The 23,505-nt window shown below is 53.2% G+C and overlaps 1 protein-coding gene across 3 annotated transcripts in view; it reads left to right on the forward strand.

The window, feature by feature from the left end:
- DMTN (dematin actin binding protein) overlaps positions 1-20,416 on the forward strand; it is a 21,687-nt gene extending 1,271 nt beyond the window's left edge. Inside the window, exons 2-16 of one of the 3 annotated variants that reach the window (XM_077766596.1) lie at positions 9,675-9,880; positions 10,126-10,200; positions 10,577-10,732; positions 11,616-11,660; positions 11,987-12,086; positions 12,449-12,505; positions 12,736-12,888; positions 13,392-13,516; positions 14,129-14,234; positions 17,951-18,015; positions 18,184-18,232; positions 18,414-18,421; positions 18,602-18,667; positions 18,944-19,024; positions 19,187-20,416. In XM_077766596.1, coding sequence (XP_077622722.1) covers positions 9,863-9,880; positions 10,126-10,200; positions 10,577-10,732; positions 11,616-11,660; positions 11,987-12,086; positions 12,449-12,505; positions 12,736-12,888; positions 13,392-13,516; positions 14,129-14,234; positions 17,951-18,015; positions 18,184-18,232; positions 18,414-18,421; positions 18,602-18,667; positions 18,944-19,024; positions 19,187-19,300 — 1,218 coding nt within the window. In that variant the 5' untranslated portion in view covers positions 9,675-9,862 and the 3' untranslated portion in view covers positions 19,301-20,416. Of the gene's footprint in view, positions 1-814; positions 1,012-9,674; positions 9,881-10,125; positions 10,201-10,576; positions 10,733-11,615; positions 11,661-11,986; positions 12,087-12,448; positions 12,506-12,735; positions 12,889-13,391; positions 13,517-14,128; positions 14,235-17,950; positions 18,016-18,183; positions 18,463-18,601; positions 18,668-18,943; positions 19,025-19,186 lie in introns of those variants that run through there. The other 2 variants (XM_077766594.1, XM_077766595.1) reach the window with 2 other exon arrangements.
- Positions 20,417-23,505: the final 3,089 nt, after the last annotated feature.

Here is a 23,505-nt window from a genome sequence, read left to right on the forward strand (position 1 = left end):
GGGGGTACATCCTGTAGTTCTGTGCTGGGACCTGGGCATCACCTAGGAGGAAGTGCCCTTTTGATGAAGCTGCCCCAGTGAGAGATGGGGTTCTTCTCACAGTTGCCAGGGTTCCTGATTACGTTAAGGGCCAGCCCAGTCTCTTGTGCTGAGGACCTGGTTTTTCAGATCTTCCCATTCGTCCCTCATCAGGAGGGGGTTAAGCCTTCCTTGGGTGGCCAATTCCGGCACCTTTGCCCTCTCCCTACCCCTGAGAATCTATACCCTTTAGCACCCCAGGGAGGCAGGACCCCAGAAGCCTCCATTGCTGCTCTTAGGCAAGGAGTAGGAAATACAGGTGCTGGGAGAAAACAGGTGTTGTCACCTCTCAGTTATCAGTAGAGCCCCCTCTGCCCCTGCCCCAGCTCAAACTCTGCTTATGAGGGGCTGACTATGTGATTGTGAGTGTGTGTGAATGAAAGTGTGTGAGCATGGAATGCTGCAGGGTTGGGGGTGTGGGAAAGGGAAAAAGGCCAACAGCTCGCCGAGTCTGCTTCCGATTCTGCTTCGTCATGATGCCGGGTTAATGCTTCTCTTGTTTGAAACGGATTGAGCTGCAGCTTTGAGCTAGGTGGAAGAGCACACACATACAAACACACACCCTCAGGCCGGCCACATGCTATCAGCTGGAGGTGGGGAGGGTGCAGTGGGGGAGCCAGCGGCCCGCCCGCCAGACCGCCAGACGCAGGCTCCAAGCAGAAGCCTGTGGAGAAGCAGGGTGGGGACGAGGGGGTGGGGGCCCAGAGGGTAGGTCCCCTCCTGTGCCAGCTCCCCCCACCCACCCACCTACCCCAAGCCGGCTTTTTTCTTGCTATTTGTGCTCTGGGAAAACACGGCTGGGTTCCTGGAAGAGACGCCTATTACCTTGGCTCTTGAGAAAAAGCGACAGCGCTGGGATCTGGGCCTGGGCCTCTGCCTGCCCAGCCCAGTCTTGGAGCCTCAGAGCATCTGGGCGACACTGTCTGGGAAGAGGTAGGTGGCAGGGTCTCCCACCTCTCTTCCCCTCTCTGGGCACTTTGGGCCACGGCCCCTGTCTGGGAATGAGGCTCTGGGTGGGGGGTCTTCTTAGGAGGGGTCAGCTATGGCCCCTGTTCCGGAGGAGAAACCCCTGGACTAGCTGGGTTTGATCTCATCAAGCCTGATTTGAGGAAGAGGGCTGAGGTGTTTCGTGCTGTCACCCCAGTGCCCCCTTCACCTAGCTGTGCTGGACATAAGTCCAAGTGATGGAATTGGGGGTTGGGCACTGGGGTGGGCAGGGGAGCTGTTCTTTCTTTGCTGAATAACAGGAGGAGTGGAAGGGGTTGCCAGCCTTGCTCCTAATGTGCTGCAGGTTTTGAGGGGGGAGCACTACACATAGACACCTGAATGCTGTTGGTGAGGGGCGTGCTCCATGGGAGGAGGGACCTGAGGAGCCCCTTTCTAGCCCTTGGCTGGCCAGGCTGGGGTGAGAACCAAATGCAGCATGATGTTGGGTGGTAGGGTGTGGCCGCAGGCCTGACCCCTGCTCATTCCTGGACTGCCGCCGCTGAAGTGCTTGTAGGGGCTGGGGGCTGAGCAGACATTCAGGCCCGTGAGGATCCAGAGGCACCTCCTTGCCAGCCTAGCAGGCCAAGCCCCTCTCCCTGGGCAGATTTGCCTAGTGTTTCCCTCCCAAGGGACTGTGTTGCCAGGGTTTGAGAGTCAGGGGAGCACGGGTGTAGGAGAAGGCAGGCAGTCGTGCTTTGGGAATGGGGAGCCGGGAGGTGGCCGGGGAATGGGTAAGGGGGGGGCGTACATGTGCACAGCTCAGGGAGGGGGTGTCAGCACACGATGCGGGTGGCTGTGAGCATGGAGAGGGCTGTGAGCATGGAGAAGAAGCGTGGGTGGGTGTGAGTGGGTGTCAGTAGCACTGTGTGTCACTGTGTGGGGGGCTTGCCGGGAGAGTGGGGGTGTGATCTTGCAAGCAGGGTGCATGGGTTCTGCAACTGTTTCAGTGTGGGCTTCTGCCTGTGTGGGCGAAGTGCTATGTCCACGTGTGAGTCTTGCCTCGTGCTCCTGGCCTCTCTTCATGCTCAACACCTGAGTCAGGCTGTTCACCTGGGGATGCAGGTCTGTAAGGATTCCTCTTTGGAGCCCGGGTGTGTGTGTGTGTGCATGCGTGTGTGTAAACATCAGAGTAGGGATACCCTCAGAATTCAGAAAGCTAAATTCGGCACTGAAGACCCTTGCATCTCCCCCAGCCCTATCAATCCACTTTGTACCAGAGTTACCACAACGTACCAACAGGACCAGCTATAAGTAGAGGCCAGAGCAGCAGCACGCTGAGGACCAAGTAAGCCTGAGGAGTTGGGGGGGCGCACAGAAAGAGGGGCCTCTTCAGAGGGAAGGTACAGAGAAAGGATACATCAACATAAGAGAGATCTAGGAGAAACTGAACGAAAAGATGGATATATTGGGAAGTGGGAAGAGCGGAAGGGGCTGCCTAGGCCCAGTTCTGCTGTGTCATCAGGAGCAGAGACGGGGCAGGGCCTTGAGCAGGTGGGTTCTCAGGCTGGGACCCAGATTCTGGGCCCAGCTGCCTGGCCCGACGCTTCAGCAGAGTGTGAGAGGGTGATATATAGTGTTAGTATTAGAGGAACACCAGCCCTAGTCCTAGCAGATAGAACAGGACTTTAAAAGTGGGGATGGGGAGAAAGAGAAAGAGAGAAGGGAAAAGAAGGCAGGTGCAGGCTTGACAGGTATTCCATGAACCGCGGCCCAGAGGTGGGAGCCCTCTCCTGCTCTTCTTGCACATCCTTCCAGGGCCAGCATGGGTGCCCCCTATGCGCATGCGCATGTGCACATGCACACACGCGCGCGCGCACACAAGCACGCACACACCCTCAGGCCTCCCTGGCTGCTGCTGGTCTGCTCCTGCCCACTCTTCCCCTCTCCACCCCAGGATGGGATGCTGTTTTGGGAACCGGTGACCTAGCTGGATCCTTCCTTTATTTCTGGCACTGAATTGTTGCCACAGTAACTGTGGGGGTGGGGCCAGGAGCGGGACAGTGTGAAAGGGAAACAGAGCCAAGGGAAGAAAGATGAAGAAAGAGAGGAAAAAGGGAATGGAAAGAAGAAAGAGTGGAGAAGGAGCAGGGAGGGGCAAGGCAGGCAGTCANAGAAGGGAAAAGAAGGCAGGTGCAGGCCTGACAGGTATTCCATGAACCGCAGCCCAGAGGTGGGAGCCCTCTCCTGCTCTTCTTGCACATCCTTCCAGGGCCAGCATGGGTGCCCCCTATGCGCATGCGCGTGTGCACTGCACACACGCGCGCGCACACACAAGCACGCACACACCCTCAGGCCTCCCTGGCTGCTGCTGGTCTGCTCCTGCCCACTCTTCCCCTCTCCACCCCNATGTGCACATGCACACACGCGCGCGCGCACACAAGCACGCACACACCCTCAGGCCTCCCTGGCTGCTGCTGGTCTGCTCCTGCCCACTCTTCCCCTCTCCACCCCAGGATGGGATGCTGTTTTGGGAACCGGTGACCTAGCTGGATCCTTCCTTTATTTCTGGCACTGAATTGTTGCCACAGTAACTGTGGGGGTGGGGCCAGGAGCGGGACAGTGTGAAAGGGAAACAGAGCCAAGGGAAGAAAGATGAAGAAAGAGAGGAAAAAGGGAATGGAAAGAAGAAAGAGTGGAGAAGGAGCAGGGAGGGGCAAGGCAGGCAGTCAAACTGCGAGTGAAACTGGAGAAAAGGGAAAGGGGCCAGGCTCCTGCCCACACCGACCCCAACCCTCTTGGACAACTCATTTGCCTCATTTCATAACTCACTTACTCTTCGCACCACACACATCCAGCCTGGCTTGACCCTGCCCAGGGGGCACAAAACCCAGTCCCCCAGGCTCCCTGCTCCTTGCCTACTGGCCAGGCCAGTGGGCAGGAATCTGGGTGGCTCCACCGTGTAAGGTCAGCGCCATATAAGGTTAGTTAGCCCCAAGGGCCAAGTTCGGAGTGAAGTAGGAACTTCAGAGACCCGCTGAGAAGAGTGTATATTGTCTTTAACCTGCGACGAGCCTGGGTAGGAATTCCAGCTTGACTTCTATTTGGGTGGCTTTTGGCAAGTTTCCTCATCTCTAAGTGGGGAAGGCTTGTGTGAAGGGTAGAGAGGATGTTATGATAGTTCATGGCACAGTGACTGGCGCAGAGCCAGCGGTGGTTGGCTTAGGATAGGAGCAGAGGCTGGACTGGAGGTCCTCAGCTGTGGTTCTGCCCTCTGAGCCTTCATTTCTACAAGTCCAGGGAGCCACAGCCAGGTTAGTCCTATTTGGAGGAGGAGCCGGCTGGGACGGGTGCACAGGTCTTATCACCCCCAGCCCAAAGCCGAGAGGTTCTTGTTGCCATGGAGATACACTGGTGGGCAGTGTGAGGTGGGGCTGGGCTGGTGGCTCAGATAAGGCAATGCTGCTTCGCTGGGGGAGGGTGGGGTGGCGATGGAGGGAGGAGGAGCCCCGGTGTCTGATGGGAGCGAGCAGCTGGGAAGTCCTCTCCACCACCTGGGCTTGCCTGCCTCCACCGCCTTCCCTTCCCTTTCCCTCCATTCCACCCTCCCTTCCTGCTGCAGCCTGCCCTTTTGGTCTGTTCATAGGAGGTTGCTGGGTCTGAGGGAGTGCATGTGCATGTGTGTGTATGGACACGGGTGTGTATGGAGCGGCGAGAAGGTCAGGACTGGAGGAGGGGAGAGTGGGTGTTGACTTGGGAGGAAATTAGCTTTGGGGGAGGGGGCCACTTGTGGGTGGAGTAAGCAATTGCCTGCATGATGTGGTTTGAGAGAAGCCAAGAAACCCCTCCTTTCCTCCTTCTCACCCTCCTCCCTCACTCTCCCTCCTGAGAGAGAGAGTCTCCACCCCAACGCGTTTTTCCTTAAAATCTCACCAGTAGGAACTTCACTTTTCAAGGCTAGGGCTAAAATAAAATGCAGTGCCCTGGGAGGGTAAGAGATCAGTTTGTCAGTGTGTTTTCTAACACACTGGGCACTGCCCAGCAGACCCAGAAGGAATGTGGCTCAGGCTAAGGGAGAGGAGCCTCCGAGGCTAAGGGGGTGAGACTCAGCACAGGGGACTGCCATGGGGTTGTGGACAGCTCTAGAAAGGTCCTGGGGACAGAGCAGATACATCATTATTTTGAATCCTGTTTCTGAGTGGCTATGTCTGAAGGCCAGTGTCTGTGCACGTGTGAGTGTGGGTTCAGGGCAATTGTGCACTGCAGTGACGTGGCTCGTCTGGGACCCTTCCCCTCCTTCCTTGCCTGAGCAGTTACCACTCTGATATATAGTCATTGCCCCGTCCTGGACCCCCCCGCCACACTCACACTGGTGTGCGCACACACACTGGTGCTCAAGGGGAGGGTGCCAGGGCCACCGCCAGGCTCAGCTTGAGGTTCAGAACACGTGGAAACTCTCGGTTTTCCCTGGTGGCTCAGCCATCCACACTCCCAACCAAACTTCTTCTGCCTTCAGCTTCCGCCCACCAACCTGTCAGATCTGCATGTGGCCTTATCTGTCACTTTTCCGGGGAAAATAATGGCCTCCCATTGGGACCAGCCACATGCCTCCATGTTGTGGACACCCAACTTTTCCTTTCCTCTCCTTCCACAGAAGCCCTGGAGTTTTCTATTCAAAGCCAGCCCTCTGCTTGGGCCCGAAACACTTGCCTCTCCCCTGCTGGGATCCCTCTTCCCTCCTCACTGCCTACAAGCATTTTCAGGTCTCCCCTTTCTTTAAACACCTTCAGCCAATCTAGCCTCCTCCAAAGCTACTCTCCAACCCCCTCCCACCCTCCATCACACCTCCCTTGCCTATGTCCTAGCCAGCCAGCTCTGACATGGGAGCCTCGCTTCTCTGGGAATGCTCTCAGAGGCCACCAGACCGGAGAGCCTTCACTCCCTGCGACACTTCTCGCCTTCTCTGGGCCAGGGACTCTTGGGTCCATGGCCTTCCTTTCTCAGCCCCACCCTCCCACCCTTTTGCTCCNGCAGTACATACACAGATAACCACTCCCTGTCCCCAAGGAGCTGGCCATTCCGTTTCCCTTCTCCCTTTCATGCCATCTGTGACTATTCTGGTCCCCTCGGTGTTTCCCAGGAAGCTGGTTTTAAACTTCTTTCTCCTTTAGCAACCTCATGTGCGAAGTACCGCCTCTAGTCAGATGGCTCCCAAATCTCTATTTCCAGCCTGCCCCTCCCTCAACCTCCCGTTCCTCCTGGAGGTTTCCATGGGCTCATCAACTGCACCCACCTCGACCTCAAAAAGTGAACTCGCTGCTTCCCCTTCTGCCTCTGAGGCCAGCCACCGACCCCTCCCCTGGGGGCTCTCCAGATCCTCCTTTCCATGGTGGGCCACACACCCAAGTTGAGGCCCTCACATGCCCCTGCAGGAACTGCCTCTGTAGCTTCCTGGCTGGTCTCTGTCCACAGTGCCCCTTCTGGTCCAGCTCATCTTCCGGGCTGCAGCCACATTCAAAGCACTGCTTGGGCCTGTCTCTTCTTTGTTTAAAAAGTTTCCAAGCATTCTATGGCTCCTCTTGCCCACAAAATACTACTTGAATCTCCTGGTCTGGGTTGGAGGCCTCCATACTCTGACCCCTGACCTCTTGCTCCAAACATATATCAACCTTATGAGCTTTACAATTTAGCCATATTTGCTGTTCTCTAGTCAGATCCAGGCCTGCCCCCCCGCCCCCCGCCATGTCCCTCCTATTGCTCATGCTGCTTTATCTTCCAAGAATCCATTTTTTCCGTTTTTATATGAACTCAAACTGGGCATTCAAGGCCTACCTCGAATACCTCCTCTAAGGGATCTTTTTTATTATTCCTTTTTTATTATTCCTTTCTCAACACCCCAGCAGGACTGATCCCTCCCCCTGTCACCTCTCACGGTTCCTTATATTATCTTATCTAGCACATGTAATTTTCTGCTTTGCGTGCGAGTTATCTACATACATGCCTCATTTCTGGAGGGGCAGCTTAGCTCCCCTGACTCATCTTTCTGTTCTCCATAAGGCTTATCACTGAGTGTTGTCTGTGGTTATTGGAGAATTAGGCACTTAGGAAGTATTTGATGAATGGATAAAGCAATATGTGACTGGGTAGGTGAGTGGTGGGATGGATGGATGAGTGAATAGGTGATGGATGAGTGGACAAATGAACGGATGGATGGATGAATAGGTGGGATGAATGAGTGTTTGGCTCTAAGGCCAAGCCAAGTATATAGCTAGTTTGACAATGGCTGCTAACACAGTAAAGATCAGAAAGGAGTGAAAGAGAACTAACAGCTCTTCAATAGGTATTGGAGTTTATTCTGATCCTCAGAAACCCAGTTAAAAGCATTACAAAGTGAGAGCTAAAAAGGCAAGAGAAGGATAAAGCTCTGGAATGGAGTCTTCCATGGAAACCAAATACCTAGTGTGATTCCGATGGCCAGAGTCCTGTCTTGGAGAAGCCTTGACTCTAGAATTTCAAAAAGACTTGAGAAATGTGGCAGATTTTAGTCTATCCCCACAATGCATCTGACACAGTACTAGCCAGGCAGTTTGAGTCATGCCAATGCTGAAGACACAGTCATTTTCAGCTCATGACTGGAAAGCTTTTAACCTCTTGGAGCCTCAGTTTTCTTTTCTTATCTGTAAAATGGGTCTACCTTTGTTGTTGGGGGGGGGTGTGAAACAAAATCATTCTTTTAAAGTGCTTATCAGAGGCTCCTGGCTAGCTCAGTTGGTGGAGCATGCACCTCAACTCTTTTTTTTTTTTTTTTTTTAAATAGTTAATTGTTNCACCTCGACTCTTGATCTCAGGGTTGTAAGTTCAAGCCCCGCACTGAGTGTAGAGATTACTTAAAGATAAAATCTTTTTTAAAAAGTGCTTATCAAAGTATCTAACATGAGCATTCTAAAAATGATACCTATTGTTATTGTTTTTCCCTCCAGAAGTTAGCACTCATTCTGGTTAGTGAAAAAAACATTTTCCAGCATTAGGCAATGTATAATCAAAGTCAAAGTTATGCGGGTCTCTTTTTTCAGTCCCACTGGAACTCTGAGGTGTTATGAGAAGGCCTAGAATAGTAGCATAGTAGCCTCTCAGAAGAGGAGGTCTTAGGACAGTCCCTGAAGGACAAGTGGGTTCTGGGAGACAAGGAAGGGGACAGAAAATAGTGGAAAAGGTGTTCACAAAAGCAGGGACATGGGAGTGAGGCCTGCTTTTGCAGCAAGCAGGTGGTTTTGGTGGTGGAAAGAGGGTGATCAGAAGAATGGCCGGATGGCCAAAGTAACAGGTGATAAGATTGGGAGCACCAATGACCTCAGTCTTACCCCCTGTGGTAAAGAATGGCTACAGAAAAGACATCTAAGTTCACTAGCCCTTGGGGAAATAGAAATAATAATAGATAATACTTTACATAGAATTTATGTTTTAAGCATTTCACATTTTATAACTTATCTAATACTCAGAGCCACCCCATGACATAGATTCTATGACTATCTTCCATTTTACAGATGAGAAATGCAAGGCACAGAGAGAGTAAGTAACTTGCCCAACGTCACACAGATGTTGAGTAGCGGAGTCTTTACTCACCCATGGCACCCTGGTCCTGAGTTCATGCTCTCAACCTACATTATGCTGTCTCTTTCCTGTACCTTCTGTAGCCATCAGCTCTCTTCACTCTAAGGCCCATGGCCACCATGGCTGGAAAGTCAGCCAGGCATTCACTGAGTGGTTATTTTGTGTCCAGTACAGGCAGTGGGGGGATGAGAGGATTGCTAAGGGAATCAGTGATGAAGGGGAAGACATGGACTGTGGCCCCAGGGAACTCATAATCTCCTGTGGCAGACAAGACCCAACTCTCCAGGAACAAAGAGGCAGCAGTGGGGGCTGGGGTTCCTTCCTGCTCAAGCTCCGGGCACTGCCTTGTAGCAAAGTAGCAATTCAGAGGCATAGGCATTCTGAGAAGGCTGTGCAGAGGTGGGATGTGGCCTCAACCCCTAAGGGGGCTCTACCAAATGCCTGCAACGGAGACTGCCTGCTGGACTGGGACAGGGACACAGAATGTAGGCTCCCTCCACACTCCCCTCCCTGTTTCCACAAGGGATCCCCCAGCCCATGACCAGCCCATTTCACGCCAAGTCAGTTTCACTTCATCCCCTCCAAATCTGTCCACCTGATAGGTTCAGTAGGTCCCTCGGTGTTAAACCTGCCCGGGATTTGAGACACGGGGCACAATGGACAATGGATTGAGTGGGGAGAGAGACCGGAGCCAGCACAGAGCCAGGGAGAGAGGCCTTGGCTGAGGCAGAGAAGAGTGAGAACCAGGGCTTGAAACCGGACTTCAGCCCCAGGGCATGGCAGGTGTGACAAAGCAGGAATGTAGAGGCTGCACCGGAACGGGTGACCCCTGCAGTCATTTCCTTTCCCGCCAGAGAACAATGGCTCAAAAACAAGTGCAGCCCCTCCGCTTTTTCCCGCCTCGCCGTCTACACGCGCGCTAGCTTTTTTTTTTTCACCAGGGGCCAAGCGAATGGAAAGCCTGAACCATGAAGGGCGCTGGCTCCCTTCCGCCCTGCTCTCCCGCGTTCTGGGAGATCTGGGGTCCCACCGCCCTCCCTGGCACGTCCTTCCCCTTCCAGGCCCGGCACTCGGTCACCAGCCGGGAGAGTCACTGAGGGATGAGGACGCCACAGCCCGGTGGAACGCACTTTCTGCTCTCGTGGCCCCGAGCGCGCAGCGCCCAGGAGCCAGGCAGAGCCTGACGCCCCGTCGTCTCCCCTCGCGCACGGGGCTCTGCAGGTGACCCGACCGGCCAGCTTCCTGCTGCATGGAACGGCTGCAGAAGGTGCGCGGGGGCTGCCCCCACGTCCCCGCAGTGGGCGGCCTGGGCACCGGGTGGGGCCAGGCTTCCCTGCCGAGGGTCAGGTCGGGAGTCGACGGTGCCACCTGGTGGTTGCCCGCAGAGCCGCACCTCGGCGCCCCAGAGGCCTAGGGAAGCCCTCCCTCTCTCCTCCCAGAGGAGAGCCCAGCCCTAGCCCGGCCCTGGCACGCACGCTCATTCCCCACCCGCCCGCCTTTCACTCTCCCCAGCAACCACTTACCTCCCCTGGGAGCGTCAGCTCCTCCCGAGGCTCCAGTGTTCCCGGCTCTCCCTCCAGCATCGTGGTGAGTACTTCTCAGCCACCTGCACCCTCAGGCTGGGACAGGGATGGGGTGGGGACATTCTGGGCCGCTTCACCCAGAGCCTCCCTGACGGTGGTCCTGCCAGGGCTGATGGGTAGAGAGAACCCAGAAATCCAGAGAAGATTCCCCACACCCCTCTTCTCCTGGTGTGGTCCTGCCTCATTGTACCCAAAGTGCTAGGCAAAGGACTATCATTTTGTAAATGACTCTCTAACCTCTTAAAATTAAAATAATAGAATTACTAACTTGTAGGAGCTGACATCTCAAATGGCTGCCCATTTTCTTCCTAAGGCCAGTGTTCTAGGTGAGGCTTTTGGCACATCTGTTCCATTCACACCATTTCCCCATTTCCCTTCAGGCCAAGATGGACAATCAGGTGCTGGGCTACAAAGACTTGGCTGCCATCCCCAAGGACAAGGCCATCCTGGACATCGAGCGGCCTGACCTCATGATCTACGAGCCCCACTTTACCTATTCTCTCCTGGAACATGTGGAGCTTCCCAGAAGCCGGGAGGTGAGGGGTGGGAGGCTCCTCCTGGACAGGACTTGGGGGAAGGGCTCCCCCAGCCACACCGGGTAGGAGGTGGAATCCCTCTGATGCTTCCTTTCCTGGTGGCCAGACTCCAAAACAAGCAAAGGAACTGTGGCAGAAATCAACCAATGGTCATCCCAGTAATTGTGGAGAACAGGCAGAGACAGGCCGGAGGCTGGAGGATAAGCTCCATACCCAGAGCAGGGGAGGCCATGTTGGGGGAGGGAAGAGGTCATGGAGGAAAAGGGTGGGAGTGGACAGAAAAGGCGAATTTGCCAAAAGCCCTAGGAGCACTGGATGAGGAGGCTGGAATTCCTAGCTGAGTGACTTACGTGAATGTGTGGTTCCACTTTCCCCTCCTATACAATCGAGGCAATACAGCTGCCCTTCCACCTCACCAGCTATTTAAGTGTGAGAGATAACTCATGGCAGCTACTTTGTAAAGTGTGTTCCAGAAAGGGGTAGTGTCATCGCTGAGCTGGGGGCTGGGGGCTACTCTGCCGGGAGCCCAGACTCCGTCCTGGCTGCTTGTGGGTCCTGTTCCTTCCCCTGGGTGCTAGGCTCTGAGGACAGGGTCAGAGCCATCTTCGGTTGGCCCTCAGAGCACAAGCACACAGCTCCAAGATCCATGACTTCTTCCTACATCCAGAGAAAGAGAGGGCTCCGCCCAGGAGAGCACTAGGATGAAGAAGGATGGAGGGCCAGTGCTGGGAACTGGCAAGGACTGAGAGAGAAGAGATGGCTCAGAAATTGGCCGGGCAAGGGTGCAGAGTTGGGCGGGGGATGAAGTGGCCCTTCCGGGGCTCTAGGGGTGAGGCTTTACCCCTACCCTTGTGGCTCTGACCAGCCTCCTCTCCATCCGCAGCGCTCACTGTCACCCAAATCCACATCCCCCCCACCATCCCCAGAGGTGAGTCTGCCCCACACCTGACACTTGCCCGGCTCCCCTCCCCCACACATATGCAGAGCCCATGGGATGGCCTCATCCTGTCGCTGACCAGCTCTGTGTCCATCTGTCTGTCTGACCCAGGACCTCATTTAACCCTTTCTCCCTGGGTCAGACGTCAGCAGCAGGTCGAGTCCTTGGATACCCTTCCTCTGCCCTGGGGTTGGGGGCTTGTGGGCTGCTAGGGTGGGGGGACAGAGACGGTGGAGTCAGGTGAAGCAGTGTCTCTGTGGGTTGGAGAGGGTAGGGTAGGGGACCTGGGAGCTTCAGTGAACCATACTTCTCTGCAGGTGTGGGCAGAGAGCAGGTCCCCTGGAACCATCTCTCAGGCTTCGGCCCCAAGAACCACTGGGACCCCGCGGACCAGCCTACCCCATTTCCACCATCCTGGTAGGTTTACCGTCAGTGTGGCTGCCCCCTTTCCCTGGGACCTCTTTTTTCCTGCAGGAATCCAAGCTTCTTACTGTCTCCCCCCCCATTCTCTGGGGTATATGCTCACTACGGAATTGGCTGGACCCTCTGGATGGCAGGACCACAGGCGGATCGTGCCTTCCCTCCCACCCAACCAGGAAAGTGGGAAAAGTCCCAGTCTCCTGAGGGACAGCTCCAGGAACTCTGGTTCTGTCTTGGCTCTTGTCAGGAGCCTATGAATTTCCTGCCTTCTTCCATTCCATCTGTGCCTCCTCATTGGCCCGGTCTCGCCCACCATCATCATATCTTCCTTCTCATCTTCTCTTGCTCCCTGTCCACAGAGACAACCCGCCCAGATTCCAACATCTACAAGAAGCCACCTATCTACAAGCAGAGAGGTGAGGGCTCCCCTCACTGACCCAGGCCACTTCGCACCACTGGCTGGGGGGCCATGGGAGAATAGCTGTTCATAACAGCATGTAACCTCTGCTCTGTATTCTTTGCTGTGTGTTGTGTTTACACCTGCGGTCTCACAGGTGTGAAAGGGGACAGGAGAGGGAATTAGGGGCTGGGTGAGCCCGAGGTGGCCTGGTGAGGGGTGTGAGCTGACCCTGACCTTTACCTGCAGAGTCCATGGGAGGGAGCCCTCAAAGCAAGCACCTCATCGAGGACCTCATCATCGAGTCTTCCAAGTTCCCTGCAGCCCAGCCGCCTGACCCCAACCAGCCAGCCAAGATTGAAACCGACTATTGGCCGTGCCCCCCATCACTGGCCGTCGTGGGTAGGACACTGTGTTAGAGAGGGGAAAAGGAGGCCTGGGACACTGCTTCACAGTCACTGGTGAAGCTCCATGAACCCACCCTCTCCCCACACCCGCCCCACGTCCTTCATGGCCCTACTGGCTCATCATTCTTCCCTGCGTTCCAAAGGCTTTTGGCGTACGTGGCCCTGCTTGTCAGGCTTTCAATCACTTTCCATTCATTTGGCTACTCGGTAGACATTTACCAGACGTCTGCCTCCCAGACTCTGTGACAGGAGCTCTGGGAAAGAGAAAGAGTGAGACAAGGTCTTAGTCCCCTGTGAATTTAAGTTGTGTGAGTGTGTGTTGCCTACTGAGCTTTACCACAAGGCTAGAAAATTCGACCTTTATTTTATTTTTTACAAAATAATTTGTAGCGTTCTCTTTAAGGTACAACCCAGTTGCCTTGCACAAAGCTAGCACCTGACAAATGCTTGTTGAGTGAATGGCTGATTAACGAGCCTGCTTTTGCCTGTGTTCCCCAGAGACAGAATGGAGGAAGCGGAAGGCATCCAGGAGGGGCGCAGAGGAAGAGGAAGAGGAGGAAGATGACGACTCTGGGGAAGAGATGAAGGCTCTCAGGGAGCGTCAGAGAGAGGAACTCAGTAAGGTAGCATCTCACTACCCCCCCAAGACACCCTGCCCATGTCTTCTTGGGGACAAGAGTTCTGGTTCTCTAGCTGTTCTGTACTAAGTGGTGTCATGCCCGTAGGAATACGAGGAACTCCCCTTCTTCCCAGGACTTCAGGTTGTTGCTACTGAATGGACCTCGTGCTGCTTTGGGGGAACACTAATTTAAGGTCAAAAAGCAAAGAAAAGGGTGCCCCCTTGCAGTGCCAGGCTTCAGTAGGCTAAGTTCACAGGAAGAGGAGCAAGGAGAGAGCAGGCCACTAGTCTCCAGAGTAGGTGAAAGGGTGTTGGGGGTCCTGGAAAGGCCACTGACAGGGGCATGGACTTGTGCTCTGGGCGCGTGACCTGGGTTGCAGAGGCCGCTAGGATACAGTTACACAGAGCTGCGCCGACTCCTTGCTCTCCAGGGTGTCCAAACCCAGTGTGGCAGTGCATCAGACCAGAGACACAGGCCCCACGGGCTCCGGGGTGTTTCCACCCAGCCACTCGGAAACCAGCCCCCAGTCCTGCCTGCAGATACCCAGCTCCCAACCTTTTGGAGATGAGAAATGACCATAGCAGTCTTGGACCCATCTTCTTTCTCCTTCCCCAGGTTACCTCCAACTTGGGAAAGATGATCTTGAAAGAAGAGATGGAAAAGTCATTGCCTATCCGGAGGAAAACTCGCTCTCTGCCTGACCGGACACCCTTTCATACCTGTGAGTGCCATGGAGGTGGCTCCGAATTGCCTGGCCAGGCCTTGAGGCCAGAATTGAAGAGTCTGGGTTTGTCTATCGTATGCCCAGCTCTGTGCTCCTGCGGCATAAGGGACAGAAGATCGTGTCACTGGCTCAAGGCACTCATTCCTTAGGGCAAGAATACAGTCATAAAATAAGACTAAAGCAGAATTAGCAAATTTTGTTTAACTTACCAAACACTTATTGTGTGTCTAACATATGCTAGACACTGGGGATTATATAGGGTCAAAACTATAGTCCCGTCCCTCAATAAACTTCCAGTCCACGGGGAAGTTGATATGGGAATTGGGGTCAGTGGAGCTTGGGGAGGTGTTGGGGTGACATGAGAGGCACACACAGTGAGTGTTTCCAGCGGATTGTGACTGGGCCTGGGGCTGAAGGCCAGGGAGGAGGATAAACTAGGTCTTGAAGAGAAAGACAGAGTGAGTGGGGGGAAGGGCATTGCGGACACTGGGAACAGTGTGGGGGCAAAGGCAAGGAACAGAAAACACCCCGGCCAGCTTATAGAGCCTGCAGGAGCCTGCAGTTACAGAGCCCAGAGTGTGCCTTGGGGTGGCAGGGATTGGCCAGAGAGACAGGGTGGCCTGGGTTTTGGGTACTGTGCCTCTAATTGCTGGAGCCTGGCCTGGACTTCCCTAGAGCAGGGTGGCTGCAGCACAGGGAGGGAGAGCAGAAAGCCCAAGCTGCAACTATGAGGCCTCTAAAAACCTAAACTCAGGAGCCACCCAGCATCATTCCTTTGCATCCCGTTGGTCAGAGCAGCTCATCGGGCAGCCTAGACTCCGGAGAGGGGAGAGGCTTTCCATTACCTGATGAAGGCAGTGGTACAGAGGCTCACAGGCTGGAAGATGACATGCAAACCATCTTTGGAGACACTCTACCACACTTCCCAATCATCTGTAGGACTACGTAGGTCCAGAGGGGAGGCGGCGGGTTTGAGAATACATAGGAGACAGAATCAACCGGACTAAGTGGTTGATTGGGTGTGGGAAGGGAGAGCCAAATCAGGGTCTTGGCTTGGGTGCTAAGTGGGGACATACCTGGAACTGAGGTGTTAAGGGAGGAGGGTGTTGGGTGAAGGATGCAGGGACTGATTTGGGACATGTTGGGCTTGGAGTACATGTAGGTAAGAGCCAGGTCTTACTGGGTTGGAAGCTTGAAGGGCGAGTTGAGTCTTCAGCTTGTATGTAGTAGTAAGACCATGAGAGAAAACGGGACGCACAGAGGAGAGGGAAGGGAGAAGGAGGGAGGGTGCCCAGGCGTGCCCTGGAGAGCTCCCCTAGCAATGTCCAGGAGGTCCCAGGAGGAGGCCCAGCCTCAGGATGTGGGAGGCAAGCCTTGAAAGGCCCCTTTCTCTGAGGACTGGGGACTCGGGTCTGGGAGCAGGCCACATGAGAAGCTGAGGTTTTCTGCTGAGCAGAAGGAGGGTGAGGCTGGGTGAGGTTGGAAAGGTTAGGACTAGCCGCTGCAGGGAAGGGAAACTGGTGCAAGACTTTCGGTCTATAGTGATGATCATCCACTCAGTGTGGGCTTTATCTCTGTGGCCTACAGGCAAGAGGAGCTGGCTGATCCAGGGTTAGAGTTTCATAAGGCAGGTGCCAAGAGATGAGGGGCCAGGTGAGCTGCTGAGTGGTGGTGAAAGTAGTTATATACCCAACCACGGGTCGTAGGTCCCAGGGGAAGCAGAGGGGAATCAAGACACTGAAGGTCCCCATGAGGTTGATGGACAGATGTGCTGGAAATGAGGCTGCGAGCAAGCCTCAAACAAGGAAGGTGCTGTGGCTGCAAAGTGGGATTCCCAGGCTTCAGATGTGCAGCAGATGTGGACAAGACCTAGGGGGTGGCCACATGGAAGGGCTACCTAAAGGGGAGCGGAGGTGAAGGCCACTGGGGGGTGGGATGCAAGGAGCCATAAGGGTCATGTGTGCTTGGACATCCACAGGGTCACTGAAAGTCTCAGGATGATATTTTGGTATGAGTGGGAAGTTACAGTAGGGAATGTTAGAGAATGTAGAATAGTGAAGGCCTGAAGAAAGAGGCAGATACACAGATGCCCCGAAAGCTGGATTCAATCTTTATGTTCTACCAGAATTTGCTATTCAGTCAGACTTAGCTCTTTAACTTCCCTTTTGGCCTTGCAGAGTTGAATAGCCAGATATCTACCACACCATCATTTTTGGCATCCCTGAACTCGTATGTGACCAGTGATCACATGACTGCTTAGGCTACTGTCATAGCTAATCAACCTCAGCAGTTTCAGAATTATGAACAGGTGTCATTCTGACTTGGTGGTAACGTTGAAATGGTCACTTTCAAACATAAATGAGTGTTCTAAAAGTAATCAAGTGAAAATCTTCTGATATGCTTTGTAGATTGAAATTCTACCATTCATTTGAAATATAAGTGTATACTTATCACAGAAATGAAATGCTTCAATAGTGAATGATCATTGTAGAAACAGATAATTTCCTACACAAAAGTAAGAAGTATTTTAAAAAATTTGTTAATGTTTATTTATTTTGGAGAGAGAGAGACAGAGTGTGAGCAGGGGAGGGGCAGAGAGAGAGAGGGAGACACAGAATGCAAAGCAGGCTCCAGGCTCTGAGTTGTCAGCACAGAGCCTGACACAGGGCTCAAACTCCCAAACCGCGAGATCATGACTTGAGCCGAAGTTGGATGCTTAACTGACTGAACCACCCAGGTGCCCCTTAAAAGGATGTTTTAAGAAGACAATTTCTTACAATTTTGAATCTGTCAAGGCTAAACCTTCAAACAAATTGTTTGTCAGGGGGCCTGGCTGGCTCAGTCAGAGGAGCATGTGACTCTTAATATTGGGGTCATGAGTTCAAGCCCCACATTGGGTGTAAATAAACACTTACAGCTTTAAAAAATGTTTATCAAAATGATTGCCCTAGAATGTCAATGATTTCTAGCATTTGGACGTGAAAGAGTTTTGAGATCTGGGCAAACTAAGTATTTTAGGTACAAAGTTCTCTTTAGGAAAACCTGTTACTGAAAACCAACAATATGTGGTGCTAGAAAGCTGAGTGATCCTATGAAGTGTGTAAGTTCAAAGTGACATTTGATCTTGGAAATGTGAAGTCTCTCTCTAGATAGTTTTAAGTGATCTCTACACCCAGCGTGGGGCTTGAACTCATGATCCTGAGATGGAGAGTTGCGTGCTCCACCCACTGAGGCGGCCAGGCGCGCCAAAAACGTGGAGTAGACTAACGGCTGGCACAGCCTAGCAGCTGATGGCGCCAAGAAAACGATCGTTTCTGTATTGTAACGTTAAACATCTGAAATTTGATTACTAGCATTGCTAATTTTAAAGTATAATGATTCCATCATTTTGACAAAATTTCAGATATAGTTTTGTAGTCCAGAGTTTCATTTTATGACGGCGAGCCTCATCATCCGTCACTGGCTGACTATCAGTTCTAACACTCGGGCGTTTCGCCCAGATGTGTGTTTGTTTAGAGGGACAGCCCAGAGCTGCCAGCACAGTGCCACTTGCTGAAGGTAATGGGCAGGAGCCAAAAGTCAACGGGGTTCCCTGGGCCCCCCAGGTCCGCCCTTCACCGCCCTGCCTCTGGCAGGGGAGGCCAGGGAGGCAGCCCTCTCAGGAATGATTATCAGACCAAAGGGACTGACCAGGGCCTCTTACTGTCTTCCAGCCCTGCATGCAGGAACATCAAAGTCATCTTCTCTCCCCTCCTACGGCAGGACCACTCTGAGCCGGGTAAGGTCCCAGACCAGAGATCACAGATTGCGAGGGAAGAGTGTGCCTTTGGGCACCTCTGAGGGACTGAGCTACTTGGGCATCCTGGGGTCACAGGAGACCCTTCCTGTGAGGGGGAACAGTGAAGAATTCTCCAGCTTCCTTCTGATCCCTTCATGTCCTTTCTAGCTACAGTCCACAGACTTCAGCCCCTCTGGGAGTGAGACTGGAAGCCCAGGTGAGAGGCAGGGCCGCCCAGTACCAGGCGAGTGGGGAAAGGGGCCTCAGAAGGCCCAGGGCAGCCCCGTGCCTGTGATGTGGGCAGGGCTGTGGCTGGAGGTTGGGGAGGCTGAGCTGGCAGTTTTGGAGGCCTGCTGACCTTCAAGCTGCCGCCGGACAATGACTCTTCTCTCCCACAGGCCTGCAGGTGAGTGCCTTCTGGAGGGGAACACATGAAGCAGCAGAAGCCATGGACGAGTGACAGGCAGTGTTGGGGGTGGGGGGTGTGGGGCCACAGAGTTGCGTGGTAAGGACTCGAGAAGCCCAGGGTAAGGCTGGGGAGGTCTCCCTGCCCCACTCTGGCTCACTGCGGCTTTGGTCTCCCCAGAACGGAGAGGGCCAGAGGGGGAGGATGGACCGGGGGAACTCCCTGCCCTGTGTGCTGGAGCAGAAGGTGAGGGGCAGGGGCAGAGCCAGGGGTGGTGGGCAGGGGACAGAACCACCTACAGTGGGGGCGGGCCAGCCAGCCGGGGGGGTCAGAAGCCAGGGAAGTGAATGCACTAAGGGGTCGATGATGGGAGGGGCAGCAGGAAAGTTGGGGGACATGGGTGGCAAAAATGGCATGAGCCTCAATGGCCCCTACAGGCTGATAAGGGGCCAGGGAATTGAGGGGGTCACACTGACAGAAAACTTGATGAGCCTAACACTGCCCCTTCCCCTCCCCACCCAGATCTATCCCTACGAAATGCTGGTGGTGACCAATAAGGGAAGAACCAAACTGCCTCCAGGTGTGGATCGGATGAGGCTTGAGGTATGCAGGGGAAATGTGTGCGGCGGGCCCAGGGGCTATAATGGGGTGGCCTGCCCTGCCTGGTGGGGAGAACCTGGGGCCTCTTTGATTTTCCCTTCGGCACTTGGCCAGCCCCACTCTGTGCCCCTGTCCCGCAGCTGCCTTTGTGTGTCCCCTCTACAGAGGCATCTGTCTGCTGAGGACTTCTCAAGAGTATTTTCCATGTCTCCTGAAGAGTTTAGCAAGCTGGCCCTGTGGAAGAGGAATGAACTCAAGAAAAAGGCCTCTCTCTTCTGACCACCCCTCCCACTCCATAACTGACCCTCTCTCCTGCTGCGTCAGGGCTCTGGAGCTGGGGTCGTAGACCCCAAAGCATCACCCCTTAGGGGAGCAGGGAGGTGGGGCGGAGGTAGCGTTGGCTCCATTCCCCAGGTGAGGAGGAACCAGGACCTCTGCAGTGCTGGGGTTGTGGGACATGAACTTGCTTCCCCATAATGAGCTAGGGGGGCCTCCTCCCCTCATCCCTGGTCCTCACTGCACAGGGCAAACCCAGTCTGGACTCCAGCACACACAGAGTTAATGTTTGCACCCTCTCCCCACACTACCCCCATATGAAGGTCCCCACAAGAGAGTGAGGAGAAACGAGGCAGCGCTTAGTGGTCAGGCCTGTTGGCTGTCTTGACCAATGGGTGGGTCGAACCCTTGGGCCTGCTAGGAGGAAGGTGAGGGTGGGAAGCAGCCAGGCAGGCAGGGAGAGCCCCAGGACCCTGTGTGCACCCAAGCACGCCTCCTCGCCTCACCTTGGACAGCTTCCCCTGCATCTGGGCCTCTGGCTTCTCTGACTCTTAGCAGGAGCAGGCTTGAGCTTGGCCTCCAGCAAGGAGGCCACCCTGCCCTCCAGCTCACCTTGTCCTCTCCCTGTGACCCCTAAGCTTCAAAGCCTCTTGCTCCAGCCCTGTGGCTTCCCCAGAAGCCTTGGCTTAGAGTGGAGATGTTGCAGAACCTCAGCCCGCCATCAGCCTGCAGGCAAAGTCAGCTAGACTTTTAGCACCCAGGTCCCGGGCAGCACCCAGGCCTTCAGGCTCCTCGGGATGGGATTGAGAGGCCAGGCTGAGTGTCCTGGCTACCATGTCCCGTCCATCCCCGTGCATCCCCACCACGCTGTCTAAAGAATGTAATTTATTGGGGCACCCCCCAGCTGCTTTCTCTCCTAACTCTCTGCCCGACTTTAATCACACTCCCAGCTTTTCTTCTCTACAGAAACATATGTGTACATAATTATATATATATTTTTGCCTGGGTCTGGGTTTTGTTCCTGCCCAGGCTCTGGCATCCCTTTCCACTGTGTGTGTGTGATAATGCTGTGGGAGGGGGACTCTGCTTGGAATTAAAAGGTTGCATTGGGCCCCCAAATCTATTTGTTCTTTCTGAGCCACCAGATCTGGAAAGGAGGGAGAGGTGACACCAGGCTAAGGGAATCTGTGGGAGTGAGGGTTCAAATGGGGAGCACATAGGGTTGGAAGAGGTGGACAGCACACACACTGCCCTCAAAAGCAGGAGCTAGCATAGCAGGGGCCCATCTGCCTCCTCTTTTTCGGGGCTGTGTGACAGTGGTGTGGAGGAAGGGCAGAAATTCACACTCTGGAGCCTGATATGGGAGCCAGCTGGGAGGAAAGCCTGCTTGTCCTCTGCTGAGACCCTAAGTGCTCACCTTGGCAGTCAAGCTCATCAACATGTGACATGAAGGCACCCTCTGGGGCCTAAGATACTCACAGTTCAATGTGGAGGCCAAATACACAGAGAAGGTCAATGGTGTATGAGTAGGCGGTGAGCTGACTTGTGAAGAGCAGGTAGGGAAAACCAATCAATGGAGAAATGATGGGTGAGATCTAGCGGACCACTGGTTAAGTGGAGGCTGAGGGAGGAGATGGGGAACATGGTCTTCGTTGACTTGGCAAGGCCTCCCGTGGGGGCAGATGGGGAACTGGAGTGTGGAAGTGGGTGGAAGGGGTGAAGACTGACAGGAAGATCAGAAGGACTTTAGGTGTGGGTGCTTGTGAAGGGAGGGGTTGGCCTCACCTGGCCGGAACAGAACCCTGATGTGGACGTGTGAAGAGGTGCAGTCAGAAGGGCTAGGTGAGCTGGAGTGTGAAGCTAAGAGCTGGAACCTGATTCCAGTCTGCTACCCCCGAGACAAGTTTCTACTCCCTTTGGCTGAAACAAAAGCAAAGGGGATAAGAATCCCTCAAATGCAAGGGTGCCTGGGTGGCTCAGTCAGTTAAGTGTCCGACTTCAGCTCAGGTCATGATCTCACAGTTCATGGGTTCAAGCCCCGCATTGGGCTCTGTGCTGACAGAGCCTGGAGCTTGTTTCAGATTCTGTGTCTCCCTTTCTCTCTGACCCTCCCCTGCTCATGCTGTCTCTCTCTCTCTCTCAGAACTAAATAAAACATTAAAAAAAAAAAAAAAAAAGGAATCCCTCAAATGCAGACAATTATTTTAAGTTGTAGGAGCTCTGATACATTGGATACAACATGCTTTTATCCTTTCAACAACCTGTGAGGTCAACAGCATAGATCATTTTGATCCTTTTAGCCAATGAGAAAATTGTAGAGAGAGTTCATCTGAATCCTGAAGGTACATGCAAGTTAATGAGTGGAGAATGGAGACAGACATCCAAGTTTCATGTTAACCCAAGACTTCCCCTATGTAGTTCCCTCTCACAGGGCAGCGTGGGGGGCAGACTAGGAGGGAGGCGTAGACAGAATAGTCTCCAACACTAGGACTCAGTTTTAGGTGTTCAACCAATGTTTGGAGGGCTTACCTTATTCCAGCATTACAGACTCAGTGGTGGTGACAACTGAGTGGGCAGATTGCATGCTAACACCTAAAGGATTTTAAGTTCCTGAGATCTGGAGAGACCTGAAATGGATGTGGGTCCCTAAAACAAAAATCTTAGGCTTAGGAGAATCTCTCAGTGCCTCTTCCTCACACACACACACACACATGTATGCAGGCACATGCACATGAGCAGATACAAAACCTTCGTGATTACTTAGTAGTTTGCAAGCCTTTTTTCAAAAATTGTATCTTGGGGCACGCGTGGGGCTCAGTCAGTTAACCATCTGGCTTCAGCTCAGGTCATGATCTCATGGTTCAGGAGTTCAAGCTCTGCATCAGGCTCTGCTGTCAGTGCAGAGCCTGCTTTGAATCCTCTGTCCCCCCCCCCCCACGCGTCTGTCCCTCCCCTGCTCACATACTCTCACTCAAAATTAAATAAAAACATTTAAAAAATGAAAATTACATCTTATCGTTAGTAACTGGAATACATTTATAAATAGAATTTTATAGTTAATGAGAACAAAGAAGCTCTGATGAATAAAAAAAACCTTACGTCAAGATTTGTATGTGACAGTGCCCTTTTATCACACGTAGGATCTAATTTATTGTATTTGGCTGCACAGTATCAGGAAAATCCTGATTCATACAGATAAGTAGTTACAAAATTGCGGTGGTTTAAAAATGTGCACAAATCGGGGGTGCCTGGGTGGTCAGTTGGTTAAGCTTCCGACTGTGACTCAGGTCATGATCTCACTGTCCGTGGGTTCAAGCCCCGCATCGGGCTCTGTACTGACAGCTCAGAGCCTGGAGCCTACTTCAGATTCTGTATCACCCTCTCCTCATCATGCTGTCTCTCTCTCTCTTTCTCTCAGAATAAAAAACATTTAAAAAAATGTGCACAAATCATTCTCATTCCTCCCATTGAGTGGCAGTGTCAATGTCCCCTCTTCTTGAATCTGGGCTTAGTGACTTGCTCTTTTAACACTGTTCACCCTCCAAGAGCCTTCTGCCCTCATTTAAACTGACAGAAGGAAAAGGCTTTATTCAAAGGTCTTCTCCCAAATGAGCTAATCTGTCAGACTTTAACTACAACTGACCCTTGAACAGCATGGGGTTAGGGGTGCTGACTCCTTTATGCAGTCGAAAATCTACATACAACTTCAGACTGCCTCCAAATCTAACTGCTAATAGCCTGTTGACCAGAAGTCTTACTAACATAAACAATTAACACGTTTTGTATGTTATATGCACTATATACTGTATCCTCATAGTAAAGTAAGCTAGAGAAAAGAAAATACTAAGAAAATCACAAGGGAGAGGGGTGCTTGGCGGCTTAGTCAGAAGAGCATGCAACTCTTGAACTTGAGGTTGTGAGTTTGAGCCCCACATTGGGTGTAGAGATTACTAAAAAACAAAAAACAGCGCACCTGGGTAGCTCAGTCAGTTAAGTGTCTGACTTTGGCTCAGGTCATGATCTCGCGGTTCGTGAGTTTGAGTCCGACATTGGACTCTGTGCTGACAGCTCGGAGCTTAGAGCCTGATGCCTGCTTGGGATTCTGGGTCTCCCTCTTTCTGCGCCTCCCCCACGTGTGCATATGCACAAGTGCACGCTCTCTCAAAAATAATAAACATTAAAACAAAACAAACACACACACAACATCT

Source organism: Crocuta crocuta, unplaced genomic scaffold (genome assembly GCF_008692635.1).
Source record: "Crocuta crocuta isolate KB4526 unplaced genomic scaffold, BGI_CrCroc_1.0 scaffold225, whole genome shotgun sequence".
Classification (NCBI taxonomy): Eukaryota; Metazoa; Chordata; class Mammalia; order Carnivora; family Hyaenidae; genus Crocuta; species Crocuta crocuta.